At 35.0% G+C, this 20698-nt stretch overlaps 1 protein-coding gene across 3 annotated transcripts in view; it reads right to left on the bottom strand.

Moving 5' to 3' along the window:
* FMN1 (formin 1) overlaps positions 1–20698 on the bottom strand; it is a 513415-nt gene that overhangs the window by 7238 nt on the left and 485479 nt on the right. For all 3 annotated transcript variants that reach the window (XM_074289191.1, XM_074289190.1, XM_074289192.1), the window contains 2 exons: positions 15835–15886; positions 7957–8106 (listed from right to left, as the gene is read on the bottom strand). In XM_074289191.1, coding sequence (XP_074145292.1) covers positions 7957–8106; positions 15835–15886 — 202 coding nt within the window. The remainder of the gene's footprint in view (positions 1–7956; positions 8107–15834; positions 15887–20698) is intronic.

The raw sequence follows: 20698 nt of genomic DNA, 5'->3' as shown, positions 1-20698 counted from the left end.
GATACTGAAATTGCATTTTCATAGACTCATCAATTGTTTTAGCTGGAAGACACCATCTAGTCCAATCTTCTCATTTCACATTGGAAAAAATTGAAGACTGGAGACTGTCTAAGGTTGTTCAACAAAACATCGGTAGGGATAGTATTAGAATTGAAGCCATATCATTCTTAGTCCAGAGATTCTTCCATTCCACTATAGCATATTTTTAGGGCAATAATTTGGTTGTATTTATTTGAACATTTCTTCTAGTTCTAATATAGTAGGAGGGATAAACAAAATCTAGTGGAATATTCTGGTTACTGAGCTGTTATTTGATAATAAAATTACCTGTTTTGGGTTGTGTAGACAATACCAAACAAGTGATTTTAGGAATCCAGAAGTAAATTTTAGGTTTGGACTGGGATTAAAGAGCTAAAATGACACCAAAGGCCCATGCAGAACATGGTGACTTTGAAACATTAATCACTATATGACCATATATACGTCATCATCCAAAATATTAAAAGTTAATGGCTTTGGAATCTTTGGTGGACAAAGACACAGAGAAGGGAGGCAATTATAGGGAACACAGCTCAAGAAATTCAAGTTGCTAAATGCATGAAATATGACCAGCTGTAACATGAATCTGTTTAAAAGACGACCTAATATCACTCACCACTGTAAGAAAGAGGTCAAAATAGTCTAAGGAAATTGATGCGGCAGATTCTAGGCCAACATGAACAACAATGAGTTTTTAAAAACTGTGGCAAGTTTGCTTGCCTGGGGAAAAACCCAAGACTGCTGAGAAATGACAAAGAAAACTAAAGACCCAAACCACTATCACTTGGCTCTGATGGCTTACTACACACAAATAAACCCCCAATTCTTGAGTCTGCTTCTGAATTCGTGGAGAGCATATGCTGAAAAACCAATGAAAGAACAGGCAAAACATATTTTTGTTGTCAGTTTCATAAAGTCTGGCATCAGTTCCATTGAGGGATAGAAGAGGCTTTTAACTAGAAAAAACTGCTAGCATTGGCTAGCAGGTGGGAAAAATGAATCACTATCCTTCAGTCTTGCATTCAATAGTGTGGTGCTATGTGAGGAAACTCTGCTACATACTTCTAAGGCAGGCTTCCCTGCAGTCCACTGGAGGAAATCAGATGACTTGCCAAGAAACTTTGGAGGAAGGGAACCAAAAAATAAAAGAGATGGCAAACAAAACCCACTATAGAACCATTAAATTTGACCTGGACAATGGATAATGATGAAATGTTGACAATAATTAGGAGATTAGTCAATGAAAGATTCATAGTCCCTGTGAAATATTGTTGAAATATAAGAAAATATCCTTTCTAATAATAAACAGTCTCTGAACTGAGAAGTGCAAATGGATAAGGCCACATGTATTTTCTTTGAAGGGTCAGGGACACACAGTTAAATTAGAAAAACTCATATTCTTCTTCAGTTCTTTGATGCCTGATTCTTTTCCGAACCCCCTCTCATAAGTCTGTGGGTTCCATACTAGCATATGCTGGAATAGTAGGGAAGTTGAAAATTTTTCTTTTCTTTCAGAAAACACCATCACTCATTCACTTATGAATGTATGTGTGTGTAAGTGTTATAAGACACTAAAATTTACATATGCCATATTCCTCTTCTAGCCTCCTAAGTAAAGATCTTTCTTTTCTTCTTTCAGGAACTTTGCCAGTGCCTAATATACCAGTCATAGAACCAGACACTTCATAGTTTTCAAGGTAATATCACATGGAGAACCAAAACACACTTTAACTTCAAATAATTAATTACAATACAAAGTTCCCTTCCATTTCCAGAGTTTCTTTTCTAGACCACAGAGGAGTAAAAGTGGAGGGTGTCTCTGGACTTGTCGTGGAATGCATGATCAGTTAAAACCAATCACTCTTCACCTAGTTGACATAATACCATGAGCTAACCACGAGCTAACACATTCGTGCGGATACATGCACAAATTTATGGAGTCAATGCATATAAACACACACTCTTTCTTCTGAAGAACTCATTCTAACTTCAATTATTTCATCCTGGATGATACCTTCTAAATCTGTATCTCAAGTCCTGAACTCTAGCTCTAGATTTCTAAATTTTTACCAGACTTCTACTTGTATATCCTTTTATCAACTGAAAATTAATATATTTGAAACTAACTCCATCTCTGTGTCCCACACCTCCTCCACCTTGATGGATTTATTTTCCCAACTACCCCACTACAGCAGTGTTATTATTGCTTTTACTATACATGCCAGATCAGATCTATTTGGATCGTTTCCTCATCCCCTCTTTTGAATTTGTCACCAATTTCTGCCCTTGCTTCTTTGGAAATGTTTTAGAGACTTGGTACTGTCCACTCCAATAAGCCTAAAATGCTTCTCTTCCACTTTTTACTATTCCTAGTTTCCTTCAAGATTTATCTGAAATTCCACCTTTAGTCAGAATCCTTTTTCGGTCCTCCAATTGCTAGTGCTTTTTACTTTGAAATTAACTTCCATTTACTCTACATACACCATATAGTTTATACACACACATATATATTCATGCACAGTACTATGTATACAGTTATATATATAGCTTTATATATAGTTATATATGTTTACATGTATATATGTAAAATATCTATCTACATATAAGTTACCTCTAGTTACTTACATGCTATTTTCCTCATTAGAATTCTGTTACCCTAACCCTCAACACAAAACCTTAAAATAAGTATTTCATAAATGTGTTTTAGTGACTGACTGATTAACTTTTAGGGAGCAGAATACAGAGGAGATACAAGGACAGGCACAGCAACTCTGAAGTCAGAGAATCAGTTTCAAACTCTTCCTCTGATAATTGCTTTCTCTGTCAACTTAGGCAAATCACTTTGAACTTTCCTGGGTCTCAGTTTTGTCAGGTATAGAATGAACATGTTGGATCCTATGGCTTCTGAGATCCATGCCAGCTGGAGAGCTAAGAAATATAATCCTGTAATCTGACTTAGAATCAGGAGAACTGGGCTTCTTAAATCCTGTTTCCTATGTATTACTTCTTATGACTGCAGCATATAAACTGAGTCTCAGTTTCCATGTTGTAAAATAGAAAGAGTAATACACTACAACTTCACTGGGTTGTTGTTTGTAATCTTTAAAGAGCTATATAAATGTAAATCATTATATTATTTTATCTTTGCTATGCTCATAGCACAAGCAAGCTATTGGACACAAGGTAGATATATAATAAATCTCTCCTAATTGCATCAGGGAAAGATCAAAGTAGATTTAAAGTAGGAAGGGAATGTCAGAGGCCATTGAGTCCAAATCCCCCATTTTATAGATGAGGAAACTGAGGCAAATAGGGTAAAGTGACTTGCTCAGGGTTACACAGTTGGAAAGTGTCTGAGGCAGGTTTTGAACCCAGAAAGAAATCTTCAAGTCTGACACTATTCACTGGGTCATGTAGATGATCTCTTACACTACTCCATGCTAACTCTCTAGAAAATTGTATAGTATTTATATACTTAAGAATTTGTTTGACAGGATGAGAAACTCAAAGCCCAAGTGTTGACAGTCAATGCTACTTGAAATTTAATCTAAGTAAAGATTAGATTGTAAGCTCTTTGAGAGCAAGGATTGTCTTTTTGTATTGCTGGTGCTTAATAAATGTTAATTGATTGAAGATAAATGGTCCCTGGAGTTTCATCTCCAGTCAATGGGGAATAGAATTCAATTTATAAAATAAAGAATTACTGTACTGTTTGTATCATGATCCTGGTCCAAGAGTCTGATGAATTACTCCAGAAAGTCAGCACAACATGGTGGAGAAGATGTGGATTCTAAGTTTTGACTCTGACATTTCCTGTTTGTTTTGGGCACTTGAGTAAGTCAATTTAGACTGTAATATCTCTAGGATTCCTTCCAGTGCTAACTAAGTCTTATTATCCACTTTGGTAGTGGGAGAATTTGTTTATAGTTCTCAAAGCAACCCATAGTAGTAAGTATATAAACTCATTTATGGCCACAACAATTGCAATTGATGTACTTAAAAATAAATCAACTCAAAATTTAGTTAGGTTTGAAGATAAAGTAACCATTTCCTTAAAACGTGTAATAATTGTTAGATATATAATGGAATTTCTCTTTGCACATCCCACAAAGCTCACCACATTCCTTCCTTATTCACTCATTATCTTCCCATTGTGAACTCTTTAAATAGTATAGCTGTTTGGTTTGGCGAGGGTGAATGAACTATTTACCAATAATATTCTCCACATGGTTCTTCTGGGAAGTTTTTACCTCTTGTGTATTCCAATGTATATTTCATAGGCAGACCTTCTCAGTTAGATATTACAGTATTGTATAGCAAAAGTATCCTAGCTATAATTAAGCAGAAGTAGCTTTTGGCTTATAAAATTTGCAGAAGCAAACTCAAAACAGAATGTTAACAGACAGTAAGAAAGACTTAACTGCTGCTTATAACTATGTCATGTCATTATTTTCTAGACCCTTTCCAAATATCACTGAATATTAAGAATGGACAGAGATCTTAGAGATAAAGTTCATGTAACTTGCTCAAAGTTGTTCTAGGAGAGGGCAGGTGGAGGGCAATTGGATTATTTGAGGTGCCCCTTGAATGAAGATGAGCAACCTGAGCCTTAGAGAAGTTAAGTGATTTGTTCCTCACTAAGGAGAATAGGAAATTAGTGCAAGGCTTGGTCTAGAATCTAAATCTCTTGACTAAACGTGGTGTTCCTTTTCCTCTACTATGAAGGCACTTAGAAATACATATGACATGTATAATAATAACAAGCACAAAATATTATATAATGTTTAATGTAACATATATACATGCATATAACATATTGATAATTTAAAATCTTAGAATAAAAGCATATATTATGTGTACATTTTAAATGAGAACTATGATATCACAGTGAGGAAGCTTCCTCTACCAAAAGAGATGAATACCTGCTCTATAACATAGAGAGATAGTAGGGCTGCTAAAAGGATAAGTGATTTGATTAGGATCACACAGAGCAGTATTTGTCATAACTTGGATTTTAACCCAAATCCTTCTTACTCTGAGATCAACTTTCTATTTAATTACTTAATAGATTATGCTGACTCTCCATTTTAGACAAGAAAACTTTGCTCCAACTCCCCCCAAACCCCCCCAAGAACTCCCAAACCAAAATAACTTGCTAAAGTCATGAAGATACAAAGTTGGAAAATAAGCCTGAATCTTCTGACTTCAAGTGTAGTACCCTTCCCAACACATAGATATAATACTCTGCAACCTGTCTAGTCACAGAGCTATATAAATTTAAAACTTCACCAACACAAAAAACAAAAAATTGGTGCTACTTCCACCTCCATCCTCAATACTACTTTAAACATATATGTATGTGTGTATATTTGTGCATACATACATACATACACACATACAGACATCAGGTTTCAATCCAGTATTTCATTGAAATTTGATTTCTAGACAAAATATAGCCTAAATATAGTCTATTTCTATTTTTATATGGTATGCTATAGTGAGGATTACTTTTGTCTATTAGGTGGACTTAATAGCCACTAAGACTTCCTACCAATTTCCAAATTCTTTTTTTTTTTTTTTAATTTTTATTTTATTTTAAAATTATAACATTTTTTTGACAGTACATATGCATGGGTAATTTTTTACAACATTATCCCTTGCACTTACTTCTATTCAGATTTTTTCCCTTCCTCCCCCAATCCCCTCCCCCAGATGGCAAGCAGTCTTATATATGTTAAATATATTACAGTATTTTCTAGATACAATATATGTGTGTAGAACCGAATTTTTTGTTGCACAGGAAGAATTGGATTCAGAAGGTAAAAATAACAGTTTACACTCATTTCCCAGTGTTCAATTTCCAAATTCTATAATTCTTTGATTAGGCTTGTTATGCATTATTGGCAAAAAAAAAAAAATCATTAAAATGATAAAAGCAAGCTATCTGCTTTTATCTAGTTTAACTGTACTTTTTATAACTACTAACTCATAGCTTAATACAGTGTTTGGTACATAAATGCTTAACAAATATTCACTGATCACTGACGAATAGTTGCTAATATTTATATAGGGTTTTAAAGTTTTCAAAGTGCTTTACATATGTTATTTGAGCCTTACAACAACCTGAGGATATTATCCCCATCTTACAGATGAGAACATTGAGACTGAAAGGTTAAAGTGAACTTGCCCATAGGACTCTAAACTCCATAGCTATTAAGTGATTGTTGAAGGATTCAAAACACAGGTCCAAGTCATGCAATCCAGCACTTTGGCTAAGATACCTAGATATCATGCAAATACAAACTGATTATCTTAAGTTACCACAAAGTTCACTACATGAGTCTCAGGGGACATAAAGAACAAAATACATGCCATTTCAAATATAGTACAACTCAAAGACTCCACATCCTGATAATATCCCTTGAAAGATTCTGCTTGAGGGAGTAGCAGATAATTACCAAGATCTTTAAGTGGGTTTCCATTAACATATATAAACATGTTTTCAATTCTTAATTAATTAATAGCTTAAAAAAATTTTTTTGTTGTTGTTCTATGGGTCACTTCAGTAAGAGGAAGGTGACAGGATGTAGGAGGAAATGTAGACAGTATAATAACAGAATATATACAGATTTAACATATACTTTAACATATTTAACATGTATTGGACTATCTGCCATCTAGGGAAAGGGGTGGGGGGAAGGAGGGGAAAAGTTGGGACAGAAGGTTTTGCAAGGGTCAATGTTAAAAAATTACCCATGCATATGTTTTGTAAATAAAAAGCTATAATAAAAAAATAAGAAATGAGCACAATTGCTCAGTAATTTGAACATTAAAACAGTAATTTGAACATTAAAATAGAAATAAAATTTATTATTATTATTTTTTAAAGCACTGCAAGTCATTAAAACCCTTAAATTCATCTTTTGAGTCATGACATGCTGAGATCTAAATACCATTTTTTTCCTCCAGGTATAAAATCATATGCCAAAATCTTTCTATTTTATTATTTCAGGGTTTTAGAAAGAAAAGACAGTCAGTAATAATGAGTAGGAATAATCTTCAGTGAATATTTAGGGTAGATGTCGGCTATGGGAATAGTTTCCTTTACTTTGGGAGACTGCTTTTTTTCCTTTTCCCCTTTTAACTAATTTGTCTATATATCTGTTTCGCAGGAGTTCAGACCTGTTTGAAGTTTGGACTAATAGTACTCCTTTAAGGATGGCAACCTGCTAGAGCCATTTACAGTCCGGGATACAGGTAGGGATGTTCTATATGGTAGATGCAAAGAAAAATGCAGCCTTTTCCAAGAAAGAAACAAACCCCAAACTGATTCAGGACCAAGGTTTTCCTTCAGCTCCTGACTAATAAAATCAAGAGGTTGCAATGAGACCTAGCGGCATGTAGTTTGATGTCCTGAGCAGGATACAAGGAGTCAGAAGTGGCGCTGTAAATCCAGCGTGGGGCTTCAACATTGTGTTAAGTGTGGCCTGAGTCTCAGGAACTTCCCTTTGATGCAAGTTCAGCATATTAATGGGAACAGCATTCACTTTTATTTGTCTGTACTGTCTGCGACAGCAATACCACCTCATTTAGGCCAGCCCAACATGAGAATGCCCAGAGAAGCAATCTGTTGCAAATTAGCACTGCTCCCCTTTCATTTTACTAGCTAGTAATTGGAAGGGGTTAAGAAAGTGTAACTTATCAGATCATGTGTGTTTATCTGCTGGGGGGGGGGAGGTGCAGCAAGCCTTCCCTGAATTTTCCTATGCACCCCGAGGCAATAATCTTTCCTTGATGTCCACTTGATCTGAAAGCAAACTCTGATGCCTGTGAAATATGGGAGTGTAATTTGTTAAGTTTGGGAAGGCAGTTTCCCAGACTCCTGAAATGGTATTAATGACTTTATTAGAACCTTACCTTTCTTTAGAAATATTTTTACTCTCTCGTTTCCAAATGGTCTTGAAGTCACTGCAGAATTCATACCACACCATAAACACATAGTTGGGTGTGATCTCCTTCTCACCGGACTTTGGCTTCATCCCAAAATAGCCTACCGTTGTTTCAAAACTGCAGGAGAGAAGAAAGATGAGAGAAAGAGGAAAACTGTCAACACATAAACCCACTGGGGGATCTAGGTTTCCCACAAGCCTGGATTCTTAGTCAGTAGCTCAGTCTAATAATTACCATAAATTCCCTTTAACCTTAGTGAGTATTACTACCAAATATGACAGTCCTCAACTCTATTTCTTTGCGGATCCTGATTCTTCTGGGGTTTTTTGTCTAGGAGTCAAAACGTACATTGTGTGTGTGTGGTTGTGCTGGCTAGGAGCAGAGTGGAATAAGAGAAGAAAATGTTGAATTCCACCCCTTTCCCTTATACTAGATGTAAAATCATGACAGAATAAAGTACCCTGAATCCTGATGGGCTTAATTTTCATCTCAAGCTCTGACATTAACTGGAGGTCTGACCAAAGTCATTCTCTTGGTCTCAGCTAACCTACATGACGTTCATGGTTCCTTCCTGGCCCAACAGTCTATGATTCTACTTAGCATAATTCAATAACAACTGACAAATCAACTCATGTACTTGGTGCAACCAGTCAAATTTGCTTAGTAGCTGGAAAGGTAGGTATCTGGAGTGGAAGAAAATTCCTTATAGAGATTTGTCAGAGAAAAAAAACAGGCCTCAAAGAAAAGCCTCTCCATATCCTTTTTTGCATACTTCGTTGTTCAGTCATTTTCAGTCATGTCTTACTCTCTATGACCCCGTTTGGGATTTTCTTAGCAAAGATCCTGGGGTGGTTTGTCATTTCCTTCTTCAGTTCATTTTATAGATGAGGAAACTGAGGCAAGTAGAGTTAAGCAGTCTGTTCAGAGTCCTACAGTTAGGAAGTGTCTGAGGCCGGATAACTTAGGAAGAGAAGATTTCCAGACTCCAAGCCCCAATTCTCTATCCATTGTATGCTCAGCTGCCCTTTTGCACTCTAGTCTTAGTTTGTTCATTCATAAAATGGGGATAATGCTAGTATCTACCTCACATGGTTGATGTTATGCTCAAATATGATAATCTATCTAAAGCACTTTGTAAACCTATAAAGTATAATACAAATGCTAGCTATTATTATAAGCAACTAGGTAGTGTAGGATAAAATTCTGGACTCTGAAATGTACTTGGTTAAGCCACTTAATCACAAATTCAGTTTCATCATCTGCAAAGTAGAGAGAATAAGTGCCTACCTCACAAAATTGCTGTGAGAATTGGACAACATATTTTACAAGCCTTAAAAGGGTATGTAAATAGTAGTGATTTTCAGCATAGAAGTGCCTAGATTCCCCAAGCTATGTGGAGTAAATACAAAACTCTACATAGGCAGCAAATTTTATTTCTAAACTCAAACCCTGTTCTTATTCACTCTCTGTACCTACTTTCTCCAGAAAGTACTAAAGGGTAATTTGCCAAAAGCAAGCACACTTCAGTAAATGGATCTCTTTCCTGGGGCATTGGAAAGTAATCAAAGGAGTTATGGCCAGCAAGGTTTATGACTCCATGCTCAATCATCTCCTGAAGGCTCCACATTTTTGTGGCCATTCTGAATATAGGACTTCTATTGGAACTCTGTTCATCAGTGATTATAAAACTCTGAAGCCCCTTTACTGCTATGATTCATACTTTCATCTCATTTTCAATTATTGGGCAATATGTATCTCATAAGATTTTTATCACATTTCACAGATGAACTGCTAATTGATTCCATGACCATGAGTAGAAGAGATCCAAGCTAGAACTACAGCTCAGAGTCTTATAAATTCTTTTTGCTTCTGTAAATAAAAATTTAAAAATCTGTTTTTAGTACAAATTAAAGATGTTGGTCAGGGACTTTTATGTCTTAGTTATTAAAAGAATGGAAGTGCAGGAAGGGAGTAAGTCAATAATTTCAATCATTTACTGAGAAATTGAGTCTTGTAATTTTAAACATACATATCTTGATAAGCAGAAAAAAAGAAATAATAAAAATGAAGCAATGGTCTTTATTTTCCTATTTGAATGAGATACAAAAGTTTAAGACTATGGAAATAAAAATTCCTAGGAAATCAAATAAATAGAAGCATTTTTTTTTCTGTTGCAAATAGTTCTGTATTACCATGGAAACAAGTGACAAATTAGATAACAACAGAGAGGAGTTTATTATGGAATATTTAGAGGATGAAGATTGTCATATCTGGAAAGAAATCTTAGAGATTATCTCTTCTAACCCCTCATTTTATAGAATATGAAAATGAGTCTCAGAAAAGTGAAATAATTTCCCCAAATTATTAGTGTCAGAGACAAGATTAGAATCCAGGTATCCTGACTTGACTCCCAATTATGTTTTTTTCTATTGTAGTTCCATATCTCTCTTGGAAAGTGGGATGGGTATTTAAAAAGAAAAAAATTTTTTTTTTCTATTTTAGGTGGTTTTTATAAACTTTTATTTTTCTAAATTCATTCTAACGGTTTGGTTTATAGTACATAAAATATTTCTTATTAATTTCCCCTCTATTCTTTCACATTTAGATGGCACATATATACATATTCAGTAAATCTGAGAAATGTGTTCCAGAAAAGAGGAAGGAGAGAAAGGTCACCTCCTTCCTCACCAGTAGCATGAGGCAAAAGGGGCAAAAAACAAACATTGGGTTTGAATAGATCCACAGACTCCTGATGATACTGTAAACACTGAAGCCATTTCAGGGAATGACACTATGGATTGGAGAATCTCTGTTATCACAGGGAAGGAGAAAAGCATGTCATCTCTGAGGTTTTGGTTCCTAAGATGTAAATAGACTCTAACCATACATACTCATTGTCCTCCCCATTCCTTGGGATTCTGAGGCCCTGTTAGCTAACACTTACTGGAGTGAAACTAAAGGGAATGCTGAATTTCAGCAATTCTCTCTGTATATTTTGGAACTGATGGCAAATGTACCTCTAGAGAAATCAGAGAAAACAAATTGTTGGAAGATGACTTAGCTTGGCTAATCCCTCCAACTTCACCAAAGGCCAAACACTTGATTTGAGTCAATATTTGCCGGTCTTCTTAAGAAAAACCTAGAAATTAAACCTACAACTATCTGAGAGTTTCATGATATGAAGTGCCAAATGCAACATGCATTTTCCCTTAGAATTTAATTTCAATAAGTATTAAAGTTGGGTAATGTAGAAAATCTAAAATGAGCTTTCATGTTCAAATAATAATCATATCAATCACAACAATAAATCATAATTTGTTCAAGAACAAATCAATAGCCTCTAATAACAGACAGCAATCCATAGGATAAGTATGTTTCTTACTTGAAAGTAATTTTCCCCCCCCTGAGGCTGGGTTAAGTGACTTGCCCAGGGTCACACAGCTAGGAAGTGTTAAGTGTCTGACAACAGATTTGAACTCCAGTCCTCCTGAATTTAAGGCTGGTGCTCTATCCACTGCACTACCTAGCTGCCTCTGAAAGTAACTTTCAATTTAAAAAAAAAAAAGGATTTCTAACTGTATATTTTGTATTCATATGATTCTTTTTCCCACCCTTAAATTACTTTCTTAATTATCTTATTTTTTCTCCTGTAATTTCCTGTCTGATTTATACCCTTTTAATTGAACCAAAATTTTGGCATCAATAGTGACTATATCAAAGACCCCTTCCCCCTCCTTCTTCCAGCAAAATTAATTATTCTGTATCTTCTCTTGGGCAAAAATCCCAGGAAACTGTATTTACAGTGTAAGATCCCACACTGGAACATGTTCACTTATTGTTTTCCATGTATGTCCTTCAGAAATTGCTTAGGAAAAACAAATACTCTCTAGCCTCAGAGTAAATTGTTTCTCTTGAGGATAAAACTGAAGAATTGACCAAATCTCACATGAATATTACAACACTGACCACAAACCTTTTTTTTAAGAGGGCAACTAAACAATTGTGGTTTCCACATTAAAGATGAGGTCTAATTTTTTTTTTTATTTTTATGTCTGTCATGAAAGCTAGACTACCTTCACCACAAAGCCACAGAAAATGCTGACAATAGCAATTTATAGTCTCATTCAGCACTGTTTTAGCACTGCAGCAACTTTACCCACTCAGGTGGGCTTCTTTTCTTCAAGCCTGAAAAATACAGCAAACTAAATTTCTATTCTGAAAATGGCATTTCTGAGTGTTCCAATAGTAGTACCTTCTTTGGAATTCCCTCTATGAAAAAAAAAATAATACTATAAGACAAGCATATTCCTTTACACACTAGGAAACAAAAGAATAACATACATTCAAGGCAAAAGAACCTTAGACAAAATCTAAGATTATAACTACACCTATATCCCACCTGTCCAAATCACTGGGTAAGAGAATTATGTGTGATGCAAAGAGAGTTCTAAAGCTAGAAAACTGAAAAGACTTTCCTAACACTCCTATCCCACCAAGTCTACAATGTGAGCAGGTGCAGTGGGAAAATTACCAGATGAAGTGGCCTATTAAAAAGAAGCATAAATGGATCCATAATCTTTTCTTACCCAGTGCTAGGGAATCAATGGATTTCAAACCCCCCTACATCAACAAACAAATGAACAAAAAATCCCAAACAAAATTGATAGTTAATAGTAAGGCAGAAACTTATGTTAGTAGAATGGAATAATAGAGAAGGTACTGTACTTTATTTTTATAATGTCCAATATTTTTCTCATTGCATTTTTGAATGCTGTGGGAATTTTGTCCAACATCTGAGTAAGCAAAGATCTGCACCAAGTACATGCTCTTATTTGAGAACTTCTAAAGCATAAAGTCCCTGCTAAACTTTGTAAAAGGGAGAGACTTTGAGTTGACTGAACTATACAAAAGGAATAAAGAATGTTAAGAAATCATCTCAAATAACTGGTCTTTTTCTCACAAATGTGTCCTCTTAAGAGAACAGAGTGTGAGGACATTTCACCCTTTATTCATAACCACTTAATATTATCTTCCATCTTCAAACTTTTTTTTTTTTTTTTTTTTTTTAAAGGAAGTGTTAAATGTCTGAGGCCACATTTGAACTCAGGTCATCCTGACTTCAGGGCTGGCTGGTGCTCTTATCTACTGCATCACCTAGCTGCTCCATTAAACTAATTTTTTTTTTAAACAAAAAGTAGCTCTAGTATACTATTCATATTGATAATGATGAGGGAAGTGTCTCTTTAAAACCAATTTAAAAAAAAATAATTTGTTTTATTTAAAAAACATTAAGAAAAAAAGCAAAACAGAAAAGGAATACAAAACAAAAGAGAACATTGTCATATGCCCAGCAGATCTGACATCAGAGAGGATTCAAAATATATACCAATAAATTACCAAATCAACCAAGTATTAACTATTAAAAGAAATTATATTAATGAATATCCATTTCTTTTACTTCCTTGTAAATTGTTATTTTGTTCCCTCTTAAATCATCTTTTTTATTTTATTCTTTTTTCTCCCCTTCTCTAACTCCCTCAAGCAGGTTAGTAGTTAAGAAAGGATCGATTTACTTATATAGATATATACATACCCATACATAGACATACACACTATATCTCCTCCCCCTCTATACGTGTGCACATATTCACACACGCACACACTTTTCCTAACCCTCCTGACTCATTGCTTTAATACTGCTCCTTAACTTGTTTTACTATTACTTAACCTCCCTCCACATGGATCCCTCCCTTGTTTTCTTCCCATACCCTTTGCTACCCAGTTTGCCCATTCCTCCCCTTTATTTCTTTATAGATTTTAGAGGGTGCTATATACTTCATGGTATATATATAAATGTTGCCATTCCTGATGTGAATAAGTTTTTAGAACTATGAGCCCTCCCTCTCTGATGCCTCTGTGTCCATTCTTCCTCTGTACCTCATTTATAGAATCATTATTTTTGCCTTAATTCTGCTCCAATCTTTCTTTTGAACTGCCCTACTGTTGATGACAATCAAACATATGGTATTCATTTTCCATTTATAAAAAACATAAACAATTTGTCCATGTTGAGTTCCTTGTAACTGATCTTTGGTATTAGCTCTTCTATATTAAATTTTCTATTAAATTCAGATTTGATTGAGAGAAAATCTTGAAAATCTGCAAATCCCAAATCATATTCATTTTTTTCTCATTCAATCTTACAGATAATTTTGCTGGATATGATATTTTTGGCTGCAGGTCTAGTTCTTTTGATTGTTAGTAGATCCGATTTCAGGACCTGTGGTCTTTTATTGTGGCTGCTGATAAGTCCAATACAATTCTAATTGTAGCTCCAGTGTATTTGAATTGATTTTGTTTTGTTTTGTTTTTTGTTTCTTGCAAAAATTTTTCTTTAATCTGGGGATTTTGAAATTTGACAATAATGTTCCTATGTGTTTTCCATAATGGGTCTTGTTGAAGTGGTGATCAGAGGATTTTTTTTCTATTTCTATTTTCCCCTCCTGTTCTATCACTCCAGGACAATTTTCTTGGATTATTTCTTGCATTATTGTGTCAAAGTTCATTTTATGAGTCACAATTTTCAGACAGTTCGATTATTCTTATGTTTTCTCTTCTTGATCTGTTCTCCAGATCTGTCATTTTTTCTTGTAAGATGTTTCATATTCTGTTATATATATTTTTTGTTTTATTACTTCTTGGTCTCAGTTTCACTGGCTTCCTCTTGTCCAATTCTAATTTTCAAAGAATTATTTTTATCTTTGCCTCTGTATCTCCTTTCCTAGTTGGTTACTTTTTTTTTCCTTCATAATCTTGGTTTGTTGGGGGGGTTTTTTGGATAATTTTTATTTTTAGTTTTTCCTAAAGACCTCTCATTTGACTTTTAAATTATTTTCTTTTTTGAGTTTTTCTATAAATTCTCTCTGAACAGGGAGCCATTTCACAATGTTCTTTGAGACAGAAGCTTTTTTTATTTCAGTGTCCTCCTCTAAAAATGATCCCCTGTCTTCCCTGTTCCCATAGTATGTTTCTATAGTGGGGTTGGTTCTTCTTTGTCAGTTCCTTTTTTTTTTCTTTATAAGAGTGCAAATATCTCTAATCCTGGGGTAGAGGGAATGGTGCTTCTGGTTTCATTTCAGCTCTCCCCTCTGACCAGGAACCCTAAACCAAGAGTTCCACCCTCTAGCATGAGCTTGTAGCCAGCAGCGTCTCTGTCCCAATGCCTCTGCACTTATGGAGGCTGGTCCCCTCCAGTCCAAGGCCACATCTCTGCAGTACAACTGGGCCTGTGTTCCCAATCAGCTGAGGTTCCCTCAGTCTTCCCAGACTCAGACCCAGGCAGCAGATACTATCCAGGAGGTGAATGTTTCAGCGCTTCGGACTGAGAGTCTAGCCACACCCAGTTAGCCCCAGGGCTCCCCACTTTGTGATTCTGCAGAGATAGCCTGGAGGTGGAGGTGTTTACACTTCACCAGGCCTAATTCCCCCGCCCAGTCTTTCTTTGGATCCCCTCGTAGTGCCCCAAATCTTCTAGATTTTTTTTTTTTAAACCAGTTTATGTTTGTCCTGAGGCGCACATCTTCTATTTTTTGGGGGAAATTAGAAGAATTTGAAATTTACCAGTCTACTCAGCCATCTTCTCAGAATCCTAGCCCCTCTTTAAAACCACTTATGCAGTCGGTAAAGAGTACAAAGGTAGGAATGAAATCACAAAGGTGGAATAATCACTTTGGGAAAGATTGTACCATCTAATCCAGTTTCCAGTGGATTATTTTCCTCATGGAAAAGACAATGGGCTGAGAGGATAGTTCTTCTAGAAGAATGAGAAACTGATTAGTCACTTACCTTTTCTGGGCATTCTCCAAGTGGATTTCTTCCATTTTATGCTCTCCTTTTGCTGTGAAGGAAGAACAATTATAATTACAAAAATTTTTCTATATTCCACCACATCTACTGCCATTTTATCTTATGCTTGAGATCTGAGAATTTACCTTAAACACAAAACAAAAATAAAGTCTTTAAGTACAATATCAACAATCATTTGGAGTTGATAATTTGGAATATGATGGTGGAGATGGTATATGCAACTCTATACCATTTGCTCATTCATTCAATCTAACCATCAATAATCTACTATATGCCAAGCAGTATGCTAGGTATTGGAGAAACAAAAACAAAAGTGAAGTACTCTCAAGAATCTTACATTGCAGGGCTGAATGAGATGATGAGTAAACACAGAGCCTATCCTATACTTGAAAATATGGCATATTCTCACCGCAACAGATATTTATCTTATTTTTTAATTTAACTGGAGGATGATAGTCTTCAAGGTCTCCTAATGATAAATGATTATTTCAATTCTCCTAAGAATCTATAGACTCATGACCATAGGAGGCTATCAGAAATGGCATTATCGTAATTATGTATCCAACTCAGAAAACTACAGATTTTTTAACAATCCTTCCAGTCTAAAATTTCTTCCTAACCTAAATCAACACTTCACCTTCTTCTACAACAGCAATTTTAACAGATTCTTTTAAAAAACTTTTAATATTCATTTTTTTAAAATTGAGTTCTCATAGAAACTTAAAGGCACCATGGAATACAACCCCATATTATGATGAAGTTGAAGACTACTTAATGTAATAAAAAGGACTGGTCAAACAATCATCTTGAAATATGGTTTACATTTTAGATATTTAGTTTCATACATTCTAATTATAGATATCCTTTTTCTTAACCAAATTTAAAGTTATATACATTTTCAAACTCAAAAAAGTAGGACAAGTATTGCAACTAATCCAAAAAATATTTGTACTCGATTTTTTTTTTTTTATCATGGTGCTAAATAAAAAGCATGATCCTAATTAATACTTATCGATTAGTAGGGCCATTTGGAGAAGTAGTAGAAAAGAGTTGGATTTAGAGTCAGGAGGACATCAGTTCAAATTATGCTTCTATAACTTACTAGTTGACCCTAGGCAAGTTATTTAATCTCTGAGTCTCATTTTCCTTATTTGTAAGGTGAGAGTAATAAAATAAACCTTTTGAAAGTACCACATAAGTGTTGGCTATCATTTTTTTCATTCTTATTCTTCTTACCTTTTTTCAATAAAACTCAGATGAAAATGATCCTGAGACAAGATACTAGCCTGCTGTTATTCTTTTATATTTAATATTCTATAGACTACTACACAAGTGGATAAAATACTTCCTTTTTGTGGTTTACTGAATTTAAGTAATAGGACGTAAGCTTATCCTCAATAAATTCAATGAAAGCAAACAGGATGATGAGGATGATAATATGTGTTCTCTTCCCACATTGCATAGTTTTGATCTATTTTGTATATTAATGTCTATATTTTGAAAGTTCTCTGTCCCACTGCAGTTGGAGGATATGTATATTTTATATGGTGATAAAAAACATTGTTCTTAAGTTTTTATGGCTCGCTATTCTGTCTGGGCAGTTACAAGTAACACTTTGAACTGTGACAATGATCCAATTTCACAACAGTTTGACTGCATTCTCCTGGAGAACTTGTATCAAGGGGATGCGTTGCCTTTCAGGTGATAAATCCTAGAAAGCATAGAATGAATGCATAATTCAAGTAACTGAGATATGTTTTGCTTTGGTTGGGGCTAACTTCGGTGATGTGAAGCACTTTCTACCATTTCTCTGTATAACCTACCCTGATCACTATTATTATAATATATAATATTATAATAACACATTATGCCTATATGGTATAACATGACATTTATATGGAAAGACTTTCAAGGAAGCACACATTTTATGTATTAGATGATGATAATTGGTAGAGATTAATGAAATCAGTTCTAATCCTTCATTTCAAGGTAAGGACATTCAGGCCAAGAGATAAGAGTGACTTGTTCTGGGCCATATAAGAACCAAAGCAGAACCAAAAACTCAAACTCAAGTCATGGGCATCTAAATCCAGCGCTCTTTCCACTATACCATACTACTATAGTTGATATAATTTCATTAGATTTATGATACATCTGCTGTACTATTAATCCTAAGAACAACTTACAAGGCTTTTAAAACTTTGCTTTTTAAAGACCACTCTTTACAAAAATCCTTTGAAGTATATGATGTATATACTATTATCTCTATTTTACATATAAGAAAATGGAGGCATATAAAGGCTAGTTGGATTTTATTTTGTCTTCCCATAAACCAACCAATAACCCCAAACTTAAGCTTTATTGTTGGTGATCTAATTCTTTGTATATGAGAATGTATGGTATATTCCTCAAAACCAAGTTAATGGTGATGGAAACATTCCTCAAAAATTCCCTATTCTATCTACCTTTGAAACCTTCTGACTTAGACCATATCTCAGGCATGCACTTTCTCCTTTCTAAAAGCTCTGCATATCACCTGTCCAGAATGCTTTTCTGTAAAGGGCTAGAAGTGAGCAAATGCACTTGGATAATGGAGCATGTGAGACTAATTGCCAATTGGACAATTCTCTATTAACATGTTTGAAGGATGACCCTCCCCAACTATTCGGTGCTGGCTGGATGGGGGGTGTGGACAAAGGAGGGGAAGTGACATGTGTGGGTGGAGGAGGTGGAGGAAACTGAGGCATTCTCCTGGCGCTGGAAAGAGAGGAAGGAGGTGTGGAGATTGCTAGATCTAATCCCCTGATCTTGACCTCAAAATCCCATGATTATCCTTACTCCAGCTGATTTCTGGGAAGACAGAGTTCCAGAACTTTTCCTTCTGTCTAACCTAAATCATTCTTATAGGAATTCTAATTTATGCATTGTGCTCTGTCTTTGGTGCACAATGGGGCAAAAATTCTTTACATGGTAGGGAAATTTAATAGTTGGGATTAATGATGATAATACTGATATAACTATCAAGTCATATAAAGCTTTACGATTTTCCAAAATATTTTCATAGCTATGATATCTTTACATGACATTTTATTTCATTTCCTCAACAATCCTATGAGGTGGTCAGGACAGGTACCATTTTATAGATGACAAATTTGAGTTTTGGAGAAGACTTGCTAGTGACAAAGTCAGGACTGGAACTTAGGTTCCTGATACCCAGTGTACTGTTCTTTTTACTTTATCAGGCTACCTAACCACTAGTTGTGTAACCTCTGATCTGATTAATTGGACAGAATATTTATTAGACCAGATGGAATGTTACACAACAGTGAGTCACACCCACACTACCAAAGCAAGAAGATTTAGTCCAATCCACTTTATTGCTTTTTGAATATTTTAGGCTTTTTTTTTTTTTTTTTAACTTAAAAGAATATAACACTGGTGCTAGTCCTTCTTGAACAACCCATATACTCCAATTCCCTCAGTATAAAAATAGCATAGCACTTGTCTCCCTCATCCTTGTATACCCCTTTTGGGAACTGGTACATTTAGGCAAGAAAGGAAACAAGGGTAGTATGGTACAGAGGTAATAAAAACTGCCTGGAAGCCAAGAGACTTAGACTCAAAGCTGAATTATGCAATTCATTCACTGCATGATCTTTGGCAATGAGCCTCTCTCTCTAGGCACCTTAGTTTCCTTATCTTTATAATAAAAATAACAGCAATAATAATAACAACAATAACACAACAGGATTGGCCTCTATGATCTTTAAATTTCCTTCTGGTTTATAGGATCATGGGTTTAAAAGTGAGTAATTTCCTTATTATGAAAGTGAGAAAATTGAAGCCCAGAAAGATGGAGTAATTTGTTCAGTCACAAAAAAAGGGACACAATTTGAACTTATAGTCTCTCTTATTCCAAATCCAGCACTCTATTATACCACACTGCTTCTCACAATCATCATTAATTAGGAAGAAAGAAAGGAAAGAAAGAAGGAAGGAAGGATTTTTAAGTGTTTACCAAGTACTTGAACAAATTGTATCTTCTTTCATCCTCACAACACTAGGAGTTAAGTCCTATTAATATTCCCATTTTACAGTTGAGGAAACTGAGGCAAAGAAATTAAGTGATTTGCCCAGGGGCTACACAGGTAATGAGTATCTGAGATTGGATTAGAATTTAGGCCTTTCTGAATCTAAGCCTAGCACTCTATCCACTATGCCCTCTAGCTGCCCTTCACTGACACAAATTATTCTAAACCCCAATAGAAGATTCAATATATGATTTTAATAATTTTTTAAAATAATGCAATCATGGCAGTCCTATTTTTTACACACATGATAAGTAAATTTATAATTCTGTGACATGTTTAGGCTAAGAAAATTTATTTACTTAACATCTTGAATGAACCATTCAACAACTTGATTTTTAAGAGGACACCATCATAGTCTGAAAGTAGCTTTAGAAGTGAGTTTCAAAGAAATTCTTTTCATTATACCACACATAATTAAGTCCTATTTATGGATACCTGTCTGTAGGGGCACTAAAGGCAGTGGAATCAGGAATAGGGAAGTAGGATGGGGGGAGACTGGAATATTGTCCTAGAATTCTTTACAAAGTCTATTATACTTTAATATACCATGGTTTATGGACCTGATGTGACTGGTATAAACCAACAGGACTCACAGTAAAGAAGTTGTTTTTATTATGGCTTTACAAATAGCGATGCTAATGAAGAAACAAAGGAGTGCTTTCCCCTTCATGTGGTATCCATCTCATACACCTTTTCTTAGAAAATCACTGTCTTATACTTTTCAGGAGCAAAGAATGTTGCTTGCCAAGAGT

This window comes from Sminthopsis crassicaudata, chromosome 2 (genome assembly GCF_048593235.1).
Source record: "Sminthopsis crassicaudata isolate SCR6 chromosome 2, ASM4859323v1, whole genome shotgun sequence".
NCBI classification, from domain to species: domain Eukaryota; kingdom Metazoa; phylum Chordata; class Mammalia; order Dasyuromorphia; family Dasyuridae; genus Sminthopsis; species Sminthopsis crassicaudata.
This window is presented reverse-complemented; position numbering and strand designations above follow the sequence as displayed.